This window comes from Bombina bombina, chromosome 5, assembly GCF_027579735.1.
Source record: "Bombina bombina isolate aBomBom1 chromosome 5, aBomBom1.pri, whole genome shotgun sequence".
In the NCBI taxonomy this organism is placed as follows: domain Eukaryota; kingdom Metazoa; phylum Chordata; class Amphibia; order Anura; family Bombinatoridae; genus Bombina; species Bombina bombina.
Window position 1 is genome coordinate 931401896 of NC_069503.1, and position 16950 is coordinate 931418845.

Consider the following 16950-nt stretch of genomic DNA (forward strand, 5'->3'; position numbering starts at 1 on the left):
AGATCAATTAAAATAACTTTACTAGCAGTAGTTTTAACTCCTAATTTCCAAGGAAAATGTACCGGAGAATTTTTAGCATTTTTGCCATCACTCCATTTAAAAATAAATAGTTTTTATTTATTTTAGAAATATTTTTTATTTTATTTTAGAAATATATATTTTTTTAATAATTATTATTATTTCTGTAGTAGTAGTAACATTTCTCCTTACAACCCACCTCCCTGTCCCACCCCCAAACAGCTAGTCTAAAAAAGAAAGAGGCAGCGGTAAAAAGCACAGAACAAAAAGGGAATATTTATATATTTAGGATGATATTGTTTAATCAATGATAGACTAGGAGACAAAAATATAAAAATTAATTAAGAGGCTGGAGAAATCGTATGTTAATAAACTGATACAATGTACAAAAAAAAAAAAAAAAAAAAACGACGACACAAAACAATATAAAATGCGGCGGGACGTCTCCCTGAATGAATAAAAGCAATATAAAATAACAGTATCTGGTTAAACCCACTTGCAGGAGTAGTGGTAGAAAAAAAACAAATTATGCTTACCTGATCATATCATTTCCTTCTGTATGAGGAGAGTCCACGGCGTCATTCCTTACTGTTGGGAAATACTGAACCTGGCCACCAGGAGGAGGCAAAGACACCCCAGTCAAAGGCTTAAATACTCCCCCCACTTCCCTCATATCCCAGTCATTCTGTCAAGGGAACAAGGAACAGTATGAGAAATATCAGTGTATAAATGGTGCCGGAAGAGAAAAACAAATTTTGGTCCACCCATCAGAGTATACGGACGGGGGCCGTGGACTCTCCTCATACAGAAGGAAATTAAATTATCAGGTAACCATAATTTAGGTTTTCCTTCTTACTATGAGGAGATTCCATGGCATCATTCCTTACTGTTGGGAAAACTATACCCAAGCTCTAGAAAAAAACTGAATGATAACAGGAGTGGTAAAGAAAAGGCGGACCCTAATCTGAGGGCACCACATCCTGTAAAACCTTTCTCCCAAAAGCTGCTTCAGCCAAAGCAAAAACGTCAAACTTGTAGAATTTTGAAAAAGTATGTAAGATGGACCAGGTAACCGCCTTACAAATCTGATCCATAGAGGCCTCGTTTTTAAAGGCCCAAGAGGAAGCAACCGCTCTAGTGGAATGACCTGTAACCCTCTGAGGAGGTTTAAGTCCCGCTGACTCGTAAGCTAAGCGTATAACACTCCTCAACCAAAAAGATAAGGAAGTCGAAGAAGCCTTCAGACCCTTACGCTTCCCAGAATAGATAAACAAGGAAGTTTGCCTTAGTAGCTTGAAGATCAAACTTCAAAAGCTCGAACCACATCCAGATTATGAAGTTAATGTTCCTTCGAAGAAGGATTAGGACATAAGGAAGGAATTACAATCTCTTGATTGATGTTACGATCAGACACCACCTTAGGTAGAAAACACAAGCAGGTACGAAGGACAGCCTTATCAGTGTGGAACACCAGATAAGGAGGTTTACATTGCAAGGCAGCCATTTCAGAAACTATACGTGCCGACGCAATAGCCAAAAGAACAAGAACCTTCCAGGACAACAATTTGATGTCAAATGAACTCATAGGCTCACACGGAGCCCATTGTAAAAACTTAAGAACAAGATTCAAACTCCAAGGTGGAGCGTTAGATCTAAACACAGGTCTGATCCTAATTAGAGCCTTAACAAATGATTGCACGTCAGGGAGCTCTGTGAGCCTCTTGTACAGTAAAACAGAAAGTGCCGAAATCTGTCCCCTCAGCAAACTGGCAGAAAGGCCTTTCTCCAGACCTTCTGGAAAAAGGAAAGAATCCTGGCAGCCTTAACCTTATGCCAGGCTAAACCGCTCTTCACATCCAGAATAAGTAAGCTCTCCACACCTTATGATAGATGCGGCGAGTAACAGGCTTACGAGCCTGAATGAGAGTGTCAATAACCCTCTTAGAGAAACCTCTCTTGGCTAAGACTAAGCGTTAAATCTCCACGGTCAGCCTCAGAGAATCTAGATTTTGATGAACAAACGAACCCTGTTCCAGCAGATCCCTGCGACAAGGTAACTTTCACAGAGAAGATGACATCCCCACCAGGTCCACGAACCACATCCTTCACGGCTGCGATTGAGCAATCGGTATCATTGATGCCTGCTCCTGCTTGATGCGGGCCACTACACGGGGAAGAAGTGGTAACGGCGGAAAAATGTAAATTGGATTGAACCTACAAGGCACCGCTAATGCATCTATTAGCTCCGCCTGAGGATCCCTGGACCTGACCCATATCTGGGTAGCTTGTAATTGAGCCGGGACACCATAAGATCTATCTCCGGCGTCCCCCACCTGTTGGAAACCTCGCAAACACCGTGGGATGGAAAGACCCTTTCCCCGAATGGAAGGATGGTCTGCTGAGGAAATCCGCTTCCCAGTTATCCACACCCGGAATGTGGATCACTTACAGCGAGCAGTTGTGGGCCTCCGCCCACTCCAGAATCTGAGATACTTCCCTCATTGCTAGGGAGCTCCTCGTTCCCCCCTGATGGTTAATGTAAGCCACCGAGGTTATGTTGCCTGATTGGAATCTGATAAACTGGGACAAACCCAGAAGAGGCCAAGCCTTCAGAGCATTAAAGATTGCTCAAAGTTCCAAAATGTTGATCGGTAGGAGGGATTCCTCTCGAGTCCACAGGCCCTGTGCCATCCTGGCACCCCAAACAGCTACCCATCTTGATAGACTTGCGTACGTAGTTGCAATCTTCCAGGATGGTCTCAAAAAGGATGTCCCTTGAGACAGGTGATCTGGACAGAGCCACCAGGAGAGCGATCCTCTTGACCGGTTGTCCAGAGAAATCTGTTGAGAGATCGGAATGATCGCTGTTTCACTGTCTCAGCATGCACAGCTGTCTGAGATGGAATCCGGCAAAGGGAATGATGTCCATGCTGGACACCATGAGACCAATCGCCTCCATACCCTGAGCCACAGAGGGCCTTAAGGAGGTCTGGAGGGCAAGACAAGCTGAAGTTAGATTGTAACATCTCTGGTCTGTAAGGAGTCTATTATAGTACCCAGGAATTGCACCCTGGTACAGGGAATAAGAGAACTCTTTTCTAAGTTTATCTTCCACCTATCAGATCGAAGAACAGAAGAGATCTCTAATGGCCTTCTGCCAGACGACAGGATGGTGCTTGAACCAGAATATCGTCCAAGTATGGCACTACTGCTATACCTCTGGTTATAGCCACTGCAAGCCGAGCCCTTAGAACCTTCATAAAAACTTTTGGAGCAGTAGCTAGAACAAATGGAAGTGCAATAAACTGGAAGTGCTGGTCCAGGAACGCAAACCTTAGGAACTTAAAGTGATCCTTGTGTATTGGAATGTGAAGGTAAGCATCCTTCAGATCTATAGTGGTCATAAACGGTCCTTCCTGAACTAAGGGAAGGATGGACCTTATCGTCTCCACCTTGAACGAGGAGAAAGATAGGTATTTGTTTAAGCACTTTAGGTCCAGAATCGGGCGGAAAGTTCCCTCCTTCTTTGGGACCACAAAAAGGTTTGAATAGTAATCCAGAGCTCTTTCTGCAAGAGGTACCGGGATAGTGACTCCTAGGGAAGAGAGATCCCTCATGCACCTCAGAAAGGCTTCTCTCTTTTCTGGCCTTGAAGACAAGTTTCAAGTCTCATCCACCCAGGGGCAGATCCCTCCTTTCAAACCTATCTTGTATCCCTAAACGATGACTTCCAGATCCCACCGGTCTTACACATCCCCAAACCAAGCCTCTGAAGAGAGCGACAGTCTGCCCCCTACAAGATCCACAGCCGGATTGGGGCCGCCCCTTCATGCTGACTGTCTTGGTGGACTTCTTGCTCTGCTTGGATTTATTCCAGGACTGAGCCGGCTTCCAAGTCCCCTTGGATTGCTCTGGTTTTGCAGAGGGCTGCTGACGTTGTGATTTATTCGAACGAAAAAAAAAAAAAAAAAAATAGGATCTTTCCCTTAGGCTTGTTCTTATCCTGCAGTAAAAAGGCACCTTTGCCTCCAGTAAGCATGGAGATAATTGAATCCAGGCCTGGACCAAATATAATCAGCCAGAGTGCCCTACGGGCTTGAACAGAAAAACCTGAAGCCTTGGCATTCAGGTTAATTTGCATATTTGCATCACAAATTAAAGAATTAGCCACCCTTAAGGCCTTAATTCTTTCCTGGATCACGTCGAGGGGACCCTCCACCTCAATCAATTCAGATAAGGAGTCTCACCACTAGGTAGCTGCTCCAGCAACCGCAGCATCAGCCACTGCCGGTTGAAACAAATATCCTGTATCTTTAAACATCTTTCTTAACAGAGTTTCAATCTTCTTATCCATGGGCTCTTTAAACGAAGAACTATCAACAAGCGAGATAGTAGTGCGTTTAGCAAGCGTGGAGATAGCGCCATCAACACAGTACGTTGGACAAGGGTTTAACATTATGAAACAAACATGAATCATGATATCAACACTTAGGAGAATGTGTATGAGAAGTAGCACTTGTTTTTTTCAAGATTATTAAACAAAAACAAATGCTTACTCGATAATTTAATTTCCATTGTGGGGAGGAGAGTCCACGGCTTCATTCATTACTACTGGGAATTAAGAACTTGGCCACCAGGAAGAGGCAAAGACACCCCAGCCAAAGGCTTAAATACCTCTCCCACTCCCCTCATTCCCCAGTCATTCTGCCGAAGGAACAGTAGAAGAAACAGAGCATAAATGGTGCCAGAAGATAAATTAAACTTAGGACCGCCCACCAGAGATACTGGCGGGAGCCGTGGACTCTCCTCCTCATGATGGAAATGAAATTATCATCAGGTGAGCATAATTTATGTTTTCTATCTAAAGAGGAGGAGAGTCCACTGCTTCATTCATTACTATTGGGAACATATACCCAAGCTCTAGATGACACTGAATGAAACCAGGAGGGTAAAAGGCGGACCCTGATCTGAGGGCACCACAGCCTGAAGAACCTTTCTCCCAAAAGCCGCTTCCGCAGAAGCAAATACATCAAATTTGTAAAAGTATACAAGGAAGACCAAGTAGCCGCCTTACAAATCTGCTCCATAGACACCTCATTTTTGAAGGCCTAAGACGAAGCCACCGCTCTAGTGGAATGAGCAGTGATCCTCTGAGGAGGCTTACGTTCCGCTGTCTTGTAAGCCAAACGGATCAAGCTCCTCAGCCAAAAAGACAAAGAAGTAGCAGAAGCCCTCTGACCCCTGCGCTTACCTGAATACACGACAAAAAGATATGTAGATTGCCTGAAGTCCTTTGTAGCCTGAAGATAGAATTTCAGGGCACGGACCACATCTAGATTATGAAGTAACCGCTCCTTCGAAGAAGAAGGGTTAGGACACAGAGAAGGAACAACTATTTCCTGATTGATGTTACGATTGGACACCACCTTGGGGAGAAACCCCAAGCCAGTGCGAAGAACAGCCTTATTCGTATAAAAAACAAACAAACAAAAAAAAAACTGATAAGGGGGCCCATGTTGCAAGGCTGCCAGTTCAGATACTCTGTGAGCTGATGCAATAGCCAACAGGAATAGAACCTTCCAGGACAGAACCTTAATGCCAAGAGAATGCATAGGCTCAAACGGAACCTGCTGCAAAACCTTAAGGACCAAGTTTAAGCTCCAAGGGGGAGCAGACTGCAACAAAACAGATAATGCCAAAAACTGTCCCTTTAAGGAACTCGCGGCAAGTCCCGTCTCTAAACCCTCTTAAAGAAAAGACAGAATTCTGGAAACCCTCACCTTGTGCCAAGGGTATCCATGTTTCTCACACCAGGCCAAGTAAGTCCTCCACACCTTATGGTAGATGCGCCAAGTGACTGGCTTTCTTTTCTGACACTGCAAGCAGAGCCCCGAAAACCTTTGTGAAAACTCTTGGGGCCGTTGCCAGGCCGAAAGGAAAAGCCAGAAACTGGAAGTGCTGGTCCAGAAAAGCAAATCTTAGGAACTTGAAGTGGTCCCTGCGAATTGGAACATGAAGGTAGGCATCCTTCAAGTCTATTGTGGTCATGAACTGCCCCTTCTGAACTAGGGGCAAAATGGACCTGATCGTTTCCATTTTGAACGATGGAATGGACAAAAACTTTTTAAAACATTTCAGATCCAAAACCGGGCGGAACGTGCCCTCCTCCTTTGGAAGTACGAACAGATTTAAATAATACCCTAGACCCCCTTTCTGCAAGGGGTACAGGTACAATAACACCTAGAGAGGAAATATCCCTCACACATCCTAGAAAGGCCTCTTTCTTTTCCGGCCTCAATGACAGGTTTGACACAAGGAATCTGCCCCTGGGTGGAAAGGACTTGAACCCTATCCTGTAAACCTGGGAGACAACATCCTGCAACCAGGCTTCGGAGAATAGAGATAACCTGCCCCCTACTTGGTCCGTAGACATGTCGGAGGCCGCCACTTCATGCCGACTTGGTCTCGGCGGGCTTCTTGTTCTGTTTGGACTTGTTCCAAGACTGAGCAGGTTTCCAAGTTCCCTTTCGGGCGGGCTGCTGGCGCTGGGCCCTTTCTGCACGAAAGGGGCGAAAAGTAGATCCTTTAGGTTTAGCTTTCTTATCCTGGGGTAGAAAGGCACCCTTGCCTCCCATAACCGTGGATATGATCGAGTCCAGGCCTGGATCGAACAGAATCTTTCCTTGAAAAGGCAGGGACAGCAACCTCAATTTAGAGGTCATGTCCGCCGACCAAGATTTTAGCCACAAGGCTCTGCGCGCTAAAACCGAAAAAACCTGACGCCGTAGCATTTAGGCGAATAATCTGCATATTGGCGTTGCAAATGAAAGAATTGGCTACCTTCAAAGCCTTAATCTTTTCCTGCACCTCTTCGAAAGAGGGCTCACCCTCAATCATTTCACACAGGGAATCACACCAATATGACGCAGCTCCAGCAACCGCGGCTACTGCTGTTGCTACCAGCTGAAAAACAAACCCTGTTTGCTAAAACATCTTTCTCAGCATGTTCTCCAACTTTTTATCCATGGGCTCTTTGGACGACTAACTATCCTCTAGGGAAATAGTCTTTCGCTTAGCGAGCGTGGAGATAGCCCCATCCACCCTAGGGATGGTCCCCAACAGCTCTAAGTGAGCCTCCGGAACGGGGAAAAGTTTCTTAAAGGACGAGGAAGGGGAAAAGGAAGAACCTAATCGAGCCCATTCGTTCTTGATAATGTTAGCCATCTTTATAAAAACCAGGAAGGTCTGGGGTACCACCCTGTCCTCATAAACCTCATCTAGCTTAGGGATAGAAGGTTCCTCCGGAAGCTTCGGCTCCAGAACCTCCAGAGTAGCAAGCACTTGCTTTAGTAAAAAGCGCAAATTCTCCATTTTAAACCTATAGCCAGGCTCCTCTGCACGAGCTTTAGATAACGCGGATTCCGACTCAGAAGGGACCCCTTCGAAGCGCCAGAGAGGGCCTCGTCATCGAACCACTCCGCAGGAGCTTCCGACATGGACAAATCCTGGGTCTGGTCGATTTGAAATGCCCTACGCTTGCGCTTAGCAGAACATGGTAAGGCGTGGATCACTTTGGAAACCGCCGTCTGCAGTTGATCCGCAAAATCTGGCGGCCAACAAATCTCTCCCGAAGGAGTAACAGTCGGACCCCAGGGCGCTGCATGTACAACAGTGGACTCAACTCGGGAACGCACCTCACAGGACGGAGAACCCTCAGAGGTGGACGGCTCAGTGGTACTAGACATTCTTTTAGTCTTAGATGTCTCAACCCTCTCAAGGCATGTGGAACATAATTGGGCAGGCTGGTCTACTGGAACCTCACAAACACAGGTATGAGACTTTGTTAAAGAGGAAGTACCCTCTAACGCGTCACAATCCTCCATAGCTTGCGCTTTAAAAGAATAAAAGAGAAAATAACAGGCACCTTTATAACCGCCAATGACCGGGGCACTCACCACCTCCTATGACCCAGACTACAGAAACCTCAGTCTCCTCCATCGCAGATCAGACCGGTAGTGAAGAAGCTCCACCCGGTCACACGGGAGCCTCGCAGGACCGCCCCTGCCTAAAGGAGAAAACGTGCCAAAAAAGGCAGCGCAAAAACTTCCGGAAAAAGAACCTGGTAGTTCCATGCATTGCCAGAGCCTTATCCCGCACAAGCGCAGCAATTACACCATAAACAATATCATGTATAACCCCCCCCCTGTTCAATAATCCCCCTACCAGGAATATTAACCCATGATTCTGTAAAGATAAAAGGCGCCACACTGTGACCCTGTCTTCTATTTTAACATTGTGTATAAAATGAAACGATCTTACCAGAATCCATGCCGTGGAACAGGAACACAGCCCTTCAAGTGTGACAGGTCATAGCAGCACTCCTGACATGGACTTGAGAGAAGAAAGCAGTCTGCAAAGCTTGTCAACGCCGATTGCTGTAGGAGCTGTTAATATGAGTAGGGATGGTTTCGCAAAAGGGACTCTCCCTGCATCTCCGGACTCCGACTTTCACCCAAGCCCTCACTGAGAAGCCTTATAGGTCTACTTAAAACTCCTGTCCCATTGTGAAGAGTAATACCCTCCATAAGAGGCCGCCAAATCTTCAGCACCTCTCTGCCACCTCCTTTGACGAAAGGCAAAGAATGACTGGGGGATGAGGGGAGTGGGAGAGGTATTTAAGCCTTTGGCTGGGGTGTCTTTGCCTCCTCCTGGTGGCCAGGTTCTTAATTCCCAATAGTAATGAATGAAGCCGTGGACTCTCCTCCCCTTTAGATGGAAATCTACAAATCTTAAGGTACATGTTGTATAAGAAAATTAGCACACACCTGACAAGCTTATAAAGTCATAAAACATGAATGTTAAAGTCACAAAGTTAGTATCTTCCAACACTTTTTTTTTTTTTTGCTGCTTTTAAAATTGAGAATAAAGTGTCAGTTTTAATTTGTATATGGTAGCGTAATCCTGTTTTTTTTTTTAAAGTTGCAGTATCTCTCAACACCCTTGTTTAAAAGGGGGTATTACAATATGTCACAACAGTGGGAGTTCTTGCTTCTAGTGGGCTTTAATACAGCTGCATAAGTTTCAACCTAAGCTGTAACAGCCATGTGCAACTTTTTTTATATGGAAACCAGTTTAACATGTTAAATTTTTATTTTGACATAAACAGGACATAACGCTTTCATATTTTTATTTTTGTAACGTGAAACAGAGCAAAGATAGTGGTAATTTTTGAGTCATCATCTACCAATCAGTTTGTTGATAAACTCTGAGATCTGATACACCCCAGCAAATAAACTTCAGCTCACAAAGGACATACCTGATTGCTAAAATGTTGAAATTTCCAGAGCTGAAGTCTAAATCCTGATTTTCTGCTCTAGCAAGTCCAAAACCAACAGTGAGAACAGATAGGATGAGTGTGAGAAGTCGTCCAAGGACAAAAAGAACAGCCCACAGTGTAAATCTGTGAAAGAAACAACATTTTACAGCTCAGAAATAAAATAAAAATCCACTTTAGAAATCAAAAACTGCATTAATGAAAGTATTCCAAATAGTTGGTGATCTTGCAAACCAAAATTAAGTGGCTGGATCAGTATTAAAGAATATTTAAGAAATATTTGCAATTTTCACAGCCCTTAGAATGTAACACATACTGGTAATGGTCACCAACAAGTCAAACATTTAGAATTGTGTCTCCAAAGGTATTCAAAGAAACAAACATCACCTGATGGAGAGAGGATAAAATATTATAAGTATAACTGCTGACCCAGTAACATTTTTAATTACTATTATTTATTTATTTGTATAGTGTTGCAAAATTCTGTAGCACTAGGTAAGAAAGTAGGGGCATACAATGACAGATTTGTAGTAAAATACAAATACGTAATTAGCTAAATAAAAGAATACAGGTTCAGAAACATAAGGTTTGGGAAAGATTGTCATGTGGATTGTTGTTGAAGCAGCACGTGAGAAGTCTTGGAGGGAAGTAGAAATAATAAGAGTGGAGAGACGTAGGTCAAGGGTTTACAAAATAAGACAGTACAAGGATTATTTGAAGGTAAGTTAAAAAAATATATATAGAAGGGAGTGCTTTATAGGTTAGGGTTAAAAAATGTAATTGAATTCTAAAAAGTGTATGGGGAGCCAGTGTAGGGAATAGCAGGGCAGCCGATGTTGAATGGCATCTTAGCTGAATAAGTCTAGCTAAGCATGCATAAAAGATTGGAGGGAGGAGAGGTAGTATTTGGATAGGTCATTTAGGAGTAGATTGTAATAGTCAATATGTAACAAAATGAGAGAATTAGTAATTTTGTAGTTTCTTGAGTAAGGAAAAGGTGAGTTCAGGGTTAAGTGTGACACCAAGACACCGGACATGGGGTGAGCTGCTGGTTATAGTCTTCTACATTAAAAGAAATGTCAGGTGTGGACTGTCTAGGCAAGGGGGGTAAGAAGCAGCTCAGGTTTAAACTGAATGAGTTGCTTCTAAGAGGAAAATGTCAGAGAGACAGTTGGTAATCTGGATATATCAGGAGAGGGAAGAAAGATTTGGTTAGCATCAGCACATAAGTGGTACTAGAACCCAAAGGAGGATGAGATTTCCAAGGGAGGATGTATAGTCTGAAAAAGGTACTTTTATTGAGAGGCAAACAATTAAAAGATATGCTGTTAAAGGAACCTAAAGAAGTGGTTTGAGAAATTGGAGAGGGCTGTGTTTTGGATGACAAAAGAATAAAGAATTTGTAAGAGTATGGTCAACTATGTCTAAAGCAGTAGATAGATCCAGAAGAATAAGTAAGTAGGGGCTCTTTACTGTAGCTGATATATCGTGTTACTTTAGTAAGAACAGTTTCTGTGTTTAGGACAGAAATCGGATTGGAGAGGATCAAGTAAAGAGTTAGTTGAGAGAAATTGAGTTAAGCGATTATAGACCAATTTTTCCAATAATTAGGAGGCAAAGAGAAGGAGACGGGCAATAGAAAGGTTTTTTTTTTTGTTTTGTTTAAAGGATTGGTGTAATTAATGCATGCTTGAATGTGTCAGGAAATATGCCAGTGGTAAGAGTCTGGTTAAAGAGATTAGTTTAACGGTAGTTAAATAAGTCATGAACAGAAGATACGAGTGTGAAGACCTCTTCCTCTGTTACAGGAGAGAAGTAACACTTTAATTAATAGAAGGGTTGGTAGAAGGGCTGAGAGAGATTTTTTATTCTGAGAATTTGAATTGCTCAGCAATAATCTACAAATAATCTTTAGTAATCTCTGCCATTTCCCAGTTATTTTTAAACTTCCCTTTACTCTCTCTGACCACCATTTACTGACCTAATGGCCTTCCAATATAATTCTGCACCAAAATCAACACTTGACAAAGCTGCACCCTCCACAGTTTGCTGCTCATTATTCACTCAGCAACAACCGGGGCGCACAAGACTCCAGAAAAAAAAAGAAGGGGCTTATTAAATTACATATGACTGCTAGTGACATACATAAGTGCTTATTACACAATTTACTTTGCAATGCTTACAATTCAGCTATTTCCTCAGAAGGCATTTCATGATTTAAGCACATGTAGAAAGTTCAAAGAGGAAACTACTAATGCATGTTAACAAAACACCTTTTCTATTAAAGGAGTCTTGCAATTTTAAATATGCTTTGAATAACTTACCCTTTCTGAAATTTCTCATTACTGAAGTAAAAAAGACGAGACATGTGGAAAAAAAACTCTACAAAGTAATGGAGCACTAGAAGTACAAGACCCAGGCGGTTCAGGCTGTGTATACGAGAAAAAGATAAGAAAAAAAAAGAAAAAAAGTCAGGGTCACAATATTTTTTTTATACTCTAAAGCAATAGAAAGCTATACTGTATTCTAAAGTTTGTCTCTTTAAAGAAAACGTATACTTACAAATTTGTGTGACCAACAACTATCAATGAAAAACTACAACATTAAATGTATGAGAAATTGTTCTTTCATGTTTTCTTTCTGTATTTGAAACAGATGTTTGTCTTTTACTAAATGACCAGTAAATACTGTAGATTTGCATAATCACCAAATGCATGACTAAAAGACAACGCAAAAGCACTTTGTCTGAACTTCAAATGAGTAGTAGATTTTTTTTGCCAACAAGTTTTAAAGTTATGTTAATGGAAGTTGTTAAAAATGTAATGCTCTATCTGAAACACGAAAGTTTAATTTTCACTTGAGTATCCCTTTAAAGCCATCAACTAGGATGTGAGTCGGAAAATATTTATGTTAGGCATTGGAATGCAAATAATGGCTCAGGCTGAATAAAAACAAGCAGCTATTTCACATACAAAATCTTTCTCCCACATACCCCCCAGAGGTTAATTGGTGCTATTGTCTCCTATGTACATAGCTTTTCTACAGAGAATTCATATTTTCAGTATAGCTAGGGATATAACAGGCAAAGGTAGCCAATTCAAATAACAAATAAAAGGTAAAAGTAGCTGTTTGCAAACAATTAAGTACACTCCAGCATGTAAAATGGACCACTGGGGACAGATTAAAGGGGAGAAAATATTAGAGGACAATGTTCCATACTTTATCAGCCTTCTGAAAAGAAAAAAAAAAAAGAACTTTACATATAAATCATATTACACTGCCTAGGAGTCCACCTTTCACATGGCATTCCAACTCTCTCAGCTAGACAATTTTATTAGGAACCAAGGAGAGTACAGTAAGAATTATTTTGCTGTGTGTCTGTGAAAAACCACACATTTCAGTTATCATACAGAGAAAATGTTACACTTTTCAGATTAATATTGATATTAAGACATAAAAAAAAAATTAAAAATTAAATTAATTTCACGATTCATCTTGTACAAGCACTATTGACTTTCAAGTTCCATTAAAAATAAACAACTTAAAAAAGCACAGAAACGCTTTTGCTTACATTTTTATAAAAAGAGAAACACTTACTTTAGTAAATATGCTCCTGCAATATGAAAGAGGTACAGGCCAATGTAGACTAGCTGCCGGGGGATATCTTCCTGCAAGATAAAATTAGGGAATGCTTAGGAAAAATATGTCCACAACACAGTTTTTCACATAACAGTGCAGTTTACAAAAAAAACCAAATAAAGGAATGTTAGATTAAACTTACTTTTTTGGCTTTCTGGAAATACAGTTCTGGAAATGCATGAAACCAGTATGCTAACTGTGAAATGTAGAAAAATTTAATCTGGAATCTATAGAAAAAGAGAGACTCACAGATTACATATTTGTGTACTTATTAGTATTAGTCTAGCCTGTAAAACAGATTATATGTTATATATATTTGTAAATTACACAAACACACTCTAAAAATGCAGTATTCTCCCCAGTATCTTTATAATAGGTGTGCACTGCCAGACTGATTTTACTGACCACCCAGCTAAAATGTAAGCCATTATGAAGCGAACATTAAAAAGTGAACAAATGTTTGTTTCACAAATTATTATGAAATAAATTTAAGTTAAATTACTTAATTTGTACACAGGATAGCAGAAAATGTTATATTACTACAAAAAGTATAAGGTGCACATCCCATGATTCCATGCCACTAGTGAAATTCACAGCTATGGGTGCTCAACTGCTCACTAACCCTTGCAGACAGCTGCATTTGTTTTTAGTGAGACTCAGGCAATTAACCCTAGACAAGCCCTTTGTAAAATGACAAATATAAACAGTAGCTTGACTTTAGCCAGGGTAGGGTAATATAACTTGTGAGGGAGAAACAAGAGAGACATTTAATTTAATTGGTAATGAAAATAACTGCACAAGCAGACATATATAGAGAATAGACCTTCATCTAGAGAGCTTGCACACGTCCAATTATTGTGCCATTTTTCTCTAGGTATTGCAAAAATGATTAAAATAATTGTGACAAAAAAGACTTAAGAAAATTAACAGGTATTAAGAAACTTACGGAAAGTATGTGTGGGGATATCCTTTCCATAAGCTTGTTGGGTCGGCAAAATAATTCTCCTAATGGAAACAAAAAAAATCATAAACTAGTACATATAAGACTTAAATCTGGTTTCTACAACAGTATTGTAATGGGTCATCATAGATAGACAGAGAAAGACAAAACACCTGACCTGTTAAAAAAAAAATTCTGTCAAAGTGAAATTAGTTGGGCTCCTTAATGTTACAGCTGAATCCAAACATTCTAATTAGTAAATGGCAAAGGTAGTTGGATTCCTGAAAACATTAGCGTGTCAAGAGTTGCTATGGAAACACTAAATGCCAGAAAGACTGTGTTCTTCCTTTAATACAGAAACTAATTCCACTAAATCCATAGAGATCAGACATTTCTAATATATTTTTATTTTCATAAACTGCAGAAAGAAAAGCTTCAGAATGCTTTATGAAAATACCTTGGTTTAATACTCAAAGGCCATACTAATGTTTGATCTATGCAAATGTTTATCAAAGACATTTTTGAAAATTATATATATAATAACTAGGATTAATATGTAAAGAATAAGTATATTTTTAAGTCTGATACAGAACATTATGTACTAGCACTGATCAATACAGTTCAAGGATTCAGACTAACCAGCTTTGATTCCCAAATAAACAGCGGCAATCATATTGCTAAACGCTTAAAGGGACAGTCAACACCAGAAATGTTGTTGTTTAAAAAGATAGATAATCCCTTTATTACCCATTCCCCAAGTTTTGCACAACCAATACGGTTACATTAATATACTTTTTACCTCTCTGATTAACTTGTATCTAAGCATCTTTTGATCACATGACATTTTATGCATTATCTATTCTTTCTATTATCTATCTTTCATTTTAGCTAATTAGTGCAGTGTCTGCCACAAGCCATGGGCGTGATCACAATGTTATTTATATGGCTCACATGAACTAGGTCTCCCCTATTGTGAAAAGCAAATAAAAAAGCATGTGACAAGAGACGGCCTTCAAGGGCTTAGAAATTATCATATGAGCCAAAATAGGTTTAGTTTTCAACTAATAACAAGAGAACAAAGCAAAAATGGTGATAAAACTAAATTGGAAAGTTGTTTAAAAAGACATACCCTATTTGAAACATGAAAGTTTTTTTTGGACTCAACTGTCCCTTTAAAACACAGCAGCATCTTTTAGTTTAATATATTGGTACCAGTACCCTAAATAACCAAAATAATATGCTGGATTAGATAGAAATTCACACAAAAAAAGTAAAAAATAAATCAAAATAAAAAAGCCATATTTACTGTTGGGTTAAAAAAAAAAAAAAAAAAATCAAGATAAAATCATCCAATTACCGGATAGGACTGGTGGTCTGAAAAACAAACAAACATAATTTATTTAAGAACTTACCTGATAAATTCATTTCTTTAATATTAGCAAGAGTCCATGAGCTAGTGACGTATGGAAAATACAATTCTACCAGGAGGGGCAAAGTTTCCCAAACCTCAAAATGCCTATAAATACATCCATCTCCACACCCACAATTCAGTTTAACAAAAAGCCATGTAGTGGGGTGATAAAATAAGGTGTAAAAAAAAGCATACAAAAAGAGGAACTGGAAATATAATTGTGCTTTTATACCAAAATCATAATTACCAAAAGAGGGGTGGGCCTCATGGACTCTTGCCAATATGAAATAAATGAATTTATCAGGTACGTTCTTACATAAATTATGTTTTTTCATGTAATTAGCAAGAGTCCATGAGCTAGTGACTTATAGGATAGAAATACCCAAGATGTGGAAGACCTCAGAAGAGTCACTAGAAATGGAGGGATAAAATAAAAACAGCTATTTCCGCTGAAATAATTAAATCCACAAAAAAATAAGTCTCTCATAAATTTCACATAAATTTCAAGAAAAAAACAAATCATAAGCAGAAGAATCAAACTGAAACAGCTGCCTGAAGAACTTTTCTACCAAAGACTGCTTCAGAAGAAGCAAACACATCAAAATGGTAAAATTTAGTAAAACATATGCAAAAGACCAAGTTGTTGCTTTGCAAATCTGATCAACCGAAGCTTCATTCTTAAAAGCCCAAGAAGTTGCGACTGATCTAGTAGAATGAGCTGTAATTCTCTGAGGCGGAGACTGTCCCGCCTCCAGATAATCCTTGTGAATCAAAAGCTTTAACCAAGATGCCAAAGAAATGGTAGAGGCTTTCTGACCTTTCCTAGGAGCATAAAAAACAACAAATAGACTAGAAGTCTTCCTGAAATCTTTAGTAGCTTTGACATATTTCAAAGCAGTAGAAATTTAAACAAAGTCCGTAAAACAGCCTTATCCTGATGAACAAAATCAGAAAAGGAGACTCACAAGAGAGCAGACAATTCAGAAACTCTTCTAGCTGAAGAGATAGCCAAAAGGAACAATACTTTCCAAGAAAGTAGTTTAATATCCAGAGAATGCATAGGCTCAAATGGAGGAGCCTGCAAAGCCTTTAATACCAAATTAAGATACCAAGGAGGAGAAATTGATTTAATAACAGGCTTGATACGAACCAAAGCCTGAACAAAACAGTGAATGTCAGGAAGATTAGCAATCTTTCTATGAAATAAAACTGAAAGGACAAATCTCTGCTCTAAGTACTTGCAGACAAACTTTTATCCAAACCATCCTGAAGAAACCGTTAAATTGTAAAAGAATGCCAAGAGAATTTATGAGAAGAATACCATGAAATATAAGTTTTCCAAACCCGATAATAAATCTTCCTAGAAACAAACTTACTAGCCTGTAGCATAGTATTAATCACTGAGTCAGAGAAAGCTCTATGACTGAGCACTAAGTGTTCAATTTCCATACCTACAAAATTAGCGATTTGAGATCCTGATGGAAAAACGGCCCTTGAGACAGAAGGTCTGGCCTTAAAGGAAGTGGCCAAGGTTGGCAATTGGACATCAGAACAAGATCTGCATACCAAAACCTGCGAGGCCATGATGGTGCTATCAGAAACGCATGC

General features: G+C 40.1%; 1 protein-coding gene across 1 annotated transcript in view; it reads right to left on the reverse strand.

Moving 5' to 3' along the window:
- TRAM1 (translocation associated membrane protein 1) overlaps nt 1-16950 on the reverse strand; it is a 79216-nt gene that overhangs the window by 9341 nt on the left and 52925 nt on the right. The window contains exons 5-9 of the mRNA XM_053715114.1: nt 13938-13996; nt 13134-13218; nt 12950-13020; nt 11677-11781; nt 9335-9478 (exon numbers count right to left, since the gene is read on the reverse strand). Of these exons, the coding sequence (XP_053571089.1) occupies nt 9335-9478; nt 11677-11781; nt 12950-13020; nt 13134-13218; nt 13938-13996 (464 nt within the window). The remainder of the gene's footprint in view (nt 1-9334; nt 9479-11676; nt 11782-12949; nt 13021-13133; nt 13219-13937; nt 13997-16950) is intronic.